The sequence below is a fragment of the Populus alba genome, chromosome 8 (assembly GCF_005239225.2).
Source record: "Populus alba chromosome 8, ASM523922v2, whole genome shotgun sequence".
In the NCBI taxonomy this organism is placed as follows: Eukaryota; Viridiplantae; Streptophyta; class Magnoliopsida; order Malpighiales; family Salicaceae; genus Populus; species Populus alba.
In genome coordinates this window covers 4,719,928-4,729,919 of record NC_133291.1, presented here as the reverse complement: position 1 = coordinate 4,729,919, position 9,992 = coordinate 4,719,928, and the positions used below count along the sequence as shown (strand labels likewise).

The 9,992-nt window shown below is 32.5% G+C and overlaps 1 protein-coding gene across 1 annotated transcript; it reads left to right on the top strand.

Moving 5' to 3' along the window:
• The first annotated feature begins 2,840 nt into the window (after positions 1-2,840).
• On the top strand, positions 2,841-5,662 carry LOC118055905 (laccase-12). Its single transcript, XM_035067936.2, has 6 exons — positions 2,841-3,039; positions 3,149-3,300; positions 3,425-3,669; positions 3,799-3,927; positions 4,280-5,233; positions 5,322-5,662. Exons 1-6 carry the CDS (start codon positions 2,926-2,928, stop codon positions 5,450-5,452), a joined length of 1,725 nt encoding a protein of 574 aa, XP_034923827.1. The 5' UTR covers positions 2,841-2,925; the 3' UTR covers positions 5,453-5,662.
• The last annotated feature ends 4,330 nt before the right edge of the window (positions 5,663-9,992 follow it).

Here is a 9,992-nt window from a genome sequence, read left to right as displayed (position 1 = left end):
AAAATAAAAATAAACTCAACTATTAAAGTTACATCCTTTGATATTTGATGGAATATAATTTATTTATAATCGAATCTAATTCGATACTGTAACAACCCTCAATCGAGATAAAATAACAATCTTCATGTCAATTGAAAAACAAAGTAATTAATTATTTCTCTCTCTCAATTCCTCCTTCCTTCACTTGATTCTTTCTTATATTATTATTTTATAAGTTGGATTTTGTAAATTTACAAGGTTATTCTCTCACTTTTCTTATTTTTTTTCTTGGATTTTTTTAATGTTTTTTCCTTACTTTTCTCGCCTTTTCTTTTCTTTTTTTTCTTTTCTTCTTTTGCCCAGTTGACAATATATAAAAGGAAGGAAGAACTAATTTGTTTTATTTTTTAAATAGCAAATAACCATTTTACCAATGAATGAATCGTTTTGCTTTTATTTGACGTTTTTTTTGTTAGCACTACCAAACTTTATTCTTCCTAAAATTTTAACCAGATTTTATTCAATATATTTTAAGATTTCTCGTAAAATTTCAGCTCAAACTGATGGTCAGATTGAAAATTACACCCAATAACATAAAATAGTCAAATTGTGATTTTTTTATTAAATTTATGAATTTCTCCAAAAATTTTGATATTTTAACCTAAGCTAAAATATCATATTAGAAGGCTCCAATTAAATTTTTCAGAATTTTTTTAATACCTTAATTAATAATTAAAAAAAAAAATTATATATAATTAATAAAATCTTAACTTCATCTGCAACCCACCCGACCTAATAAATGCCTCCGCCCTTGACTGCAGGGTCGACCAACAAGCTATTAATGTATCAATTATAACAGGACAAGAAAAAGTGACGAAAGATGAAGCACCAGAAAAACTTTGACAAGGGAGCTCTCTGTTTTTCAATTATATCCTCAACTACGAGACTATTAATTGAGAATCTATTTTTAAGAAGTCAATAACAAACATTACCAAACTCTGGTTTTTTCTCTTCCAATCTTGTTCACCTATCAAGATCTTCAACCATCCTTGTCTCTCTCTAGATATGCTTCCATTCGAAGAGATCAGACTGTTTTCAATCTCGGGAGTTTGAGATTTAAATACTCCATAAACAGTTGTTTGGAATAATAATTCTATAATGAAATTTATTTCAGCTATTGAAGTTTTTTTTTTTTTTGTTTGGAATAAGTTTTAAGATTGTGGGAATCATTTGAAGCAGTTATTCCTCTTCCTTTCCTCTTAAAAGGCTCACTTCGAAGAGAACGCGGAAATAGATAAATAAACTCTTAAAGGAAGGAGTCATTTTGACAGCATTTGGGGAAATATTTTTTTTTGTTGTTTTTTATTGGCAATTTAAATTTTAAAAAAAAATTACTTTGGATGATGACAAATTATTAACTAAAAATAACAACTCAAATCAAAGAACATGTGTTTAGAAATATAATATTAATTGTTTTTTAAAATGTTTTTTATTTTAAAATATATTAAAAAATTATTTTTTTATTTTTAAAAAATTATTTTTAACATCAGTACATCAAAATAATCTAAAAAACATCAAAAATATATTAATTTAAAGTAAAATAAAAAAAAATTAATTTTTTTTTTAAAAAAATTTCAAAACACAATACTAAATACTATAACTCAAAACACAACCCGCAGTAATATCAATATACCACATCAAATCAATATGTAAGCATTCATAATCTAGAAGTTGTATGTTTTTAACCGACCGGCTTTTTTGTTTACCTATTTTAAGCATCTCCGACCTAACTATACATTGTTGAGAAATTTGTGGTCGGACCAAACAAATAATTAATTGTATACCCTGCACAACAATGGAAAATAACTACACTCAACTTACAAAAAGACTTTCAATATAGGGGTCGGGTGGTACTCTGTGGTCTCTAAAGCGGCATCTAGTACACAAGTCCATCCAATTATCACCTTGATTTTTAATCGAATATGCATGTTAATAAAAAAAAAAAATTATCAGGTTGACTTTTGATCGAGTCATCATCAGATTTGTCCTCCGGCAAGCTGGAGGAACTGCATCGTGCTGATTAATCCCGGACGTCTTCATTTTTATTTTTCTGGGCCAAATAAATCGGTGTATATCCTCCGAATCTAAAACTGATCGAGTCGTTGCCATTGGTACAATTACCATCTGACAAGATCACTTATATCCTCAGTAACATTTGGTGAGAATAAATTACCTCTAATAGTGCACGGCTTATCCCTTAGTAAGGAATTAAAATAAGTGGTAAAATTGTTCATGCACGTGTGAATATTTAACCCTGAACTCTTAAGATTAATTAAGTTGATTAAAAAATTAACTGAGCATTCGTCCATCAAAGAAGTAATTTTCGAGCATCGCTCTCAACATGTGTGTACAAGATTTGGAGGCCCACGCCAGCAACTTTGCCTATAACGAGTTTGACCTGCCTGCAGGGTTTCTTCTGGTACCTGACGATTATAGACGTTGAAGATTTTATACATTGAAGAGAGACGTGCAGGAATTGCAAGAAAAAATAGCACCCCATTTCCTAGTAACAGGAAACAGAAAAATGGAAGGGACTAGGTCACAATCCCTTCTGTTTTCCTTACAAAAAAATTAAATTATCAATGATGGTGATTTGTTGAAATTCAACAAGAATTTAACGAAAAGACTTGTGAAACAAGCATTTGAGAAATTATTCAATTTCGATATGCCAGTGGGTGCAACAACTCTTGTAGGATTGAAGTAAGTTTTGCTCTAGAAATCTGACCACTTCCTAAATCAAAACCTAATCTGCCAACCTCAAACAACTCGTTATGCTTCACACCCATCCTATAAAAGGATTTCCTTAACTCCCTAATTTCATCGCCACTTATCTTAATCAATCACCTTTCAAGGAAAGGCTTGGTGTCTTAAACAAAAAAGAAGAAAATGGAGGCTATCAACCGTATCTTTGCCAATCGCCATTGTTCTTTCTTCTTCCTCCTGCTTCTGGCCTCAGCAATGTCATTAGCTATTGCAAAAACCCACCACCATGATTTTATTGTATGTCTAAATAACTCCATTCTCCTTGCTTGTGTTTGTGTGTGTGTGTAATCTATAAATTACCCCCCTTCCTCTTTCTCCTGACATTAATTTGATACATTTTGAACAGGTTCAAGCAGCAAAAGTGAAAAGGCTGTGCAAAACCCACAACAGCATCACAGTAAACGGAATGTTCCCGGGGCCAACCTTGGAAGTGAAGAACGGAGACACTCTAGTTGTAAAAGTTGTGAACAGAGCCCGATATAATGTTACCATTCACTGGTAATTAATATCATCAGTGTCTTTCAACTTTTCCAAACTGTTCATATATATATATATATATATATATATGTTTATGACAAATCATTATATGGACTATGGAGCGTGTGGCGTTTTTTTTGTGCAGGCACGGTATTAGGCAAATGAGAACGGGCTGGGCAGATGGGCCAGAATTTGTGACGCAATGCCCAATTAGACCAGGTGGGAGTTACACCTACAGGTTTACTGTTGAAGGACAAGAAGGAACACTCTGGTGGCACGCTCATAGCTCCTGGCTTAGAGCCACTGTTTATGGTGCTCTTATCATCCATCCAAGAGAAGGATCATCGTATCCATTCTTTAAGCCAAAGCGTGAAACACCCATACTCCTTGGTAATCAGCTATCCATCATTAATTTCCTCGCAAATCATTGTTAATTACTGAATCTGTGAATTTCGACAGAGTAATCAAATAAACATTCGCTTGTTACAATTGTTGATTCTAACGAACCATGATGTTCAGGTGAATGGTGGGATACGAACCCTATTGATGTGGTGAGGGAGGCCACTAGAACCGGAGCGGCTCCTAATATATCTGATGCTTATACCATTAACGGTCAACCTGGTGATCTTTATAACTGCTCCAGCAAAGGTAAATTAACCACTGTGTATTTTGCTTAATTCTCACAAGCAGTGCTGTAGTAAATAAACAATGTAGGACCTGCAGAACTACATCAGAAGAGCCCTGTGAGAATAGCTTAGTTGCTATTCCACAATCATCTTTTTCCAAAAAAAGTCATTCTAGCTTTATGAAAATATTGCAAGCTGTAACGATCTAAGAATTCTTTGTGGGCTTAGTGGGGTGTAGCCCAATGGCCTTTTAGGGAGACGAAGACTGTTTCCAAGACTTCAAACGAAAATAACTGAAATTAGATTAGTGCACAGAAGCCTCATCGCATCAGTATTTCATAGATGATGATCTCATGGACCTGATATTGTTGCAGATACTACCATAGTTCCGATCGACTCTGGTGAGACAAACCTCCTCCGAGTCATCAATGCTGCACTCAATCAACCACTTTTCTTCACCATAGCCAACCACAAGTTTACAGTTGTCGGTGCTGATGCCTCCTATCTCAAGCCCTTTACCACCTCGGTCATCATGTTAGGACCTGGCCAAACCACAGATGTTTTGATCTCTGGCGACCAACTACCTGGCCGATATTACATGGCAGCCCGAGCTTATCAAAGTGCGCAAAATGCACCATTTGATAATACTACCACCACTGCCATTCTTGAATACAAATCTGTTCTTTGCCCTGCGAAGTGTACAAAGAAACCATTTATGCCGCCACTTCCAGCTTACAATGACACAAATACAGTCACAGCCTTCAGTAGAAGCCTTAGAAGTCCTCGAAAAGTTGAGGTCCCGACCGATATTGATGAGAACCTCTTCTTCACAATCGGCCTAGGACTCGACAATTGTCCTAAAAACTTTAGAGCCAGGCGGTGTCAAGGACCCAACGGCACTCGTTTCACTGCTAGTATGAACAATGTGTCCTTCGTGTTTCCTTCAAAAGCCTCGTTACTGCAAGCATATAAGCAAAACATTCCTGGAGTTTTCACCACCGATTTTCCAGCAAAACCACCAGTAAAATTTGACTACACTGGCAATGTTAGTCGTTCCCTCTTTCAACCTGCTCGTGGAACTAAGCTGTACAAGTTGAAGTACGGATCAAGGGTGCAGATTGTGCTACAGGACACGAGCATTGTCACACCAGAAAACCATCCGATCCATCTCCATGGATACGACTTCTACATCATCGCTGAAGGATTTGGGAATTTCAATCCCAAAACTGATAAATCCAAATTCAACCTTGTTGATCCACCAATGAGGAATACAGTTGCAGTACCCGTGAATGGATGGGCGGTTATTAGATTTGTTGCTGACAACCCAGGTAATTTAAAGTTGATCTAAAGTTGATCCATGATCTGCTTCAATTTGAACATTAAGCTCATTAACATTTTTTTGTGATAAATAAACAGGTGTGTGGCTAATGCACTGTCACTTGGATGTTCACATCACATGGGGTCTGGCCATGGCGTTTTTGGTAGAAGAGGGGGTTGGGATTTTACAGAGTGTCGAGCCTCCTCCAGCCGATCTGCCAATATGTTAATTGATATCAATACATAAAAGAAGATTTTACCCATTGTTGACACTCATAGAAGCCAACAACTATAGCATTTTCTTTCACCTTTTTTTCTGTTTCTTGTAGTCAATTTCCCATGTTGTTCTTCCCTGCATTTGGGGACATATTTCATTATTGTATTCTTCCTCTCTGGGCTTACTAGCCTTAGAAACAAGAGCTGCCATCTTTTTTTATTGATTTTCCAGAGCTGTTTTTGTTTCTCTTCGTTAATAATACATTCAAACCTTTTTAAATTTTTTAACATATTGATATGAAAAATAAATTTTTAAAATATATATTATTTTAATATATTTATTAAAAAATATTTTAAAAAATAATAAATACCACAATCACAAACGCGTCTAGTGTACAGGTCTCATCCAAGATTTTGAATGGACCAGGAAGATCTCTTCTTGTTTGGGGTGTCAGCATGCTGGACCATCAAGGTGCTCCCCATGTCCAATCCCGAGGGTGACGTGCTCTGGACTGATTGGGTCTTGAGGCTTCCAAAATTCCAAGCAGATGACGTTTGCTCTTAGGGAGCTCGTGTTCGGGAAGGCTAGTCTGAGCCATGTGTACCGAGATAAATTTTGAGTTCCGTCATGATTTTGGGCCTAAGCCCATCTATGAATGAATAAATATGGGCCGAGTACCGACCACGGAATGACTAGGGGGTTGGAATGTGCCTCGGCTCCCACGCCCTAAAAATCGTCACTTCCTCGGAAAATACGTCGTTATAAAGATCGTCACTTCCTTGTAAGAAACGTGGATGCTTTGCCACCTCAAGCGATCCGTCGCTGTTCAGCGGGTTGTTTTCTTTTGAATGTCGTCAATGATGGCATTATGGGTGACACTACACACACCCACGGACACGATTGCTTTCACGTTGTTTTGAAACGCGGTGACATGTATGGATTAAAAGTGTGTTTTGTATTGTTGTATTTTTTATAGTTATGGTTTGAAAAATATTTTTAGTTGAGGTTGGTTTGATATTTATATATATTTAATTAAAATTATTATTGAAATTGAAGTTGAATAAAAAATAATTTAAGTGTTTGGTTAAACATGCTTTTTCAAATTGAGGTTATAAGATAACTAAAAAAGATATATATTAATATTGATGGTTTTTAATTTAAATATTATAGATTTAACTACCACTATTACATCATTAAATAAATAATACTTTATATCAAATATTTTTTATTATTCTATTAATTTATCTATAATTTCATCATGTATGAAATTCATCATATAAGAACTATAATTTTCATAGTTTTTTTATCTTGCAACAAATTCAGATAAAATATCACCATAAACAAAATTGAAAATTACGATCAAATTCTGCAAAAGCTACATCATCATGCGATATCCTTTTAATTTATATAGTGTTATTAAATTCCGCAAAAGCTACATTAATTTTTCAAGTAAAATATAATTTTAAAAAAGTAATTTTTTTCTTATTCGGATGCGGTCTAGTGAATAGTTGAGACAATTCATGTAAACAATGCCAAAGTTAGAATTCACCTGGACATAGACGCGGCAGGAGGAGAAACAACTCTTAGCTATTCTGTGCAAGTCGGCAATTTCAACATAAAATATATAGGTCCTATACACATAGTAAATTGAGTTTTAATTTTACCAAACTTGATGTTTACACAATTTATTTTAAAAGCTAAAGCTACCGTGTAAATAATTACCCTCCAAGGAAACATCAGAATAGCAATACCTTTGTTACATCACGGTACACGTTTTTCGTAATATTATACTAGCAGCTAAAAACTGTTGACACTCGATTTAACTGCATTTTAAATTGTTTATAAACAGTAAATTATATTAATAAAGTTTTTTTAAATTATTTTAAATCAACTTCGTGTCTTAGCTTGAGTTGTTTCTGCGTGTTGCCTATCAGAAATCACGGATTTAACTTCTATGAAGCACAGTATTTCATTTAAAACAGACTTAAATTGATTAATATGTTTTTTTGGTTATTTTATATTAACTCTGTGTCATAACTCAAATGGATAGCATGACTTGCACACTAGCGCAATATTTCTTTTAAAACAAACATAAATTGTGATTTTTGTTTTAAAAAAAAAGGAGTGGAAAAAAAATAAAAAACCAAGTGCCTGGGTTTAAGTTTTTTCAAAAGCCTTGTGGTTTTTTTTTAAATTGGCCATTTGGGTTTCTCGACCTTTTTTTTTTTTTTTATCTTCTAGGTTTTAATTTTTCAATTCCATGTGTTTTGTTTTCATTGGGTCTTCTAGATTTTTTTTTGTTTTTATTTTATTTTATTTTTTAATACATAGATTTATTTTAATTTTATTTTTTCGGTATTGGGCTAGTGATAAATTGTTTTTTATCTTGTAATAAAAAAAAATTGCCCTTTTTTATTTTATTTTTCAATTTTATTCGTTAATATAAGTTTTTTTACCCATTTTTATTTTTTTTTTTAAATTTTGTCGTTTAATATGAGATTTTTATTTAATTTTATCATTTAGTATTAAATTAATTAATTTTCTTTGAATCAATCTAGTAAACAATATTATATTAGAACAACTTCCACATAATTTTTCAAGTTTGAAAAATCTGTCGAGATTCATGACAATGCTAAAAAGTTTTTGCTAGTTTAGATATTGTTTTTTTTAGATTTAAGATTTTTTTTTTTTAAAAAAAAGTTGCAGAAAAAACACTATAAATAAACTAGCACCAACTCAACATTGGACTGTTGCTCTATGGGAGGAAAAAAATGGGCATTTTTACGTATCAATATAATTTTTAAAAAATGCTCAAACAACACAGGTAAAGAAGTTTGGTTGACCATCACATTTGGGTACATGTTATGATATTATGATAAAAAATGGAACATTTCAAACAAATTATTATGCTGTTTGGCACTGCGGTTCAAACAGTTTTTTGAAAAAATTCAATTTTTTTTTGTTTGTTAAAATTGAGTTCGGTTTGTACTTTCTGGATCGTTTTGATGTGCTGATATTAAAAATGATTTTAAAAAAATGAAAAAACATTATTGGCATACTTTTCGGCACGAAAAACTATTTGAAAAGCAACTGCTACCACATTTTCCAAACACCCTTTAAATGGCCAACATAAATTACAATTAAGAGAGGAAAGAGAGAGAGAAAAACTTCAAATACACATTGAACCTTCAATAATAACCTTATTCGTACTACTGAAAAATACTGACAAAACAAATTCAATATAGCTGGACTGAAACTTAAACGTCCAAGATAATTTACAGTAACCGTTTCTTATTTGATCCTGCAATGCTGAGCTGAAACTCAGACTTGTGTTCTTATGTTTCTCTATGTTTTTGTTTTTTTTTTTTCGAGTGGTCCTTATCTATCTTTGTTTTTTTCACTGGTACATGGAATGACTTAGCAACCAAATCACACATCTACCAAAAATAGCACTTGTAAGATAGAGTCAATTTTAGTCCATAGCAGACATAAGCTTCTCCATGTGAAGTCTCTGCTACGCAGACATAGCATTCTCATGAATGTTTGCTTCACAAATGAATATTTAATTTTAATAGATGAAAAATGTTCATTTTTTCGACATGTATTGATTATTACCCTACTATACTAAAACCATTAAAAAAAATCACACGTAGATTATGTTTAGACCAACTAACATAACTAGATCATGTTAGAATAATTTTTATTTTAATTTTAAACATAAATAGGATAGGAAGTCAAGTTCACATGTTTTTTTTATTAATTTTGTTATTTTTTTTTAGTTTCATCCTTTTTTTTTTGTTGATTGGGCTGCCCTTGAATCAATCAAGTTGATTGAGTCATGTTGTGATAACCCCACACAATTTAATTTCAAATCTAGATTAGATAAGGAATTTTTTAGTCATTTTCATTGTTTTTTCCCCTCAATTTAAACCTCAAACTTTTTTAACCATTAACTAGGTTATTTTTTAATCGACCAAGTTGATTGAATCATTTCAATATAATTTTTACTTTATTTAATTTTAAATTTGGATTGAATAAATAGTAATGTAATGAGTTTTTAAAGTTAACTCATTAGATTAAAAACAATAACAATATTAATTATTTGCTTTTGATGTTCTAGATAACCTTTTGTTATGATAAAAAAAATTCATACTCAAAACACAAACTTATAAATTATTAACAATCCATGTATTTCAAGAATAACGTTTGCATAATTTTAAATAATATACATTTTAGATTTTGAAACCATATCTATTAGAAAAATTAGTTTCTTATTTTAGTATGCTGAATTTACGAACAAATTAAAATACCTTCAAAAGATCAAACAGAACAAATTATCTCTATTAAAATATTATGTTTAAAAACCAATGGCAATTAAAATGAAACAAAAGGATGGAATAAACAAGTTTAAATGGCAAAATGGAAATTTCAAGGAAGCATCAGGTAGAAACCAGTCAGAAAGAGGCCTCAAGGCCTCAAGAGGGGAATTCCTTTGGTGCCATGTAGAGACGAGAGCCTCTCTAGGTTCGAGAAGGTTCGCGTTACCAGGTGTC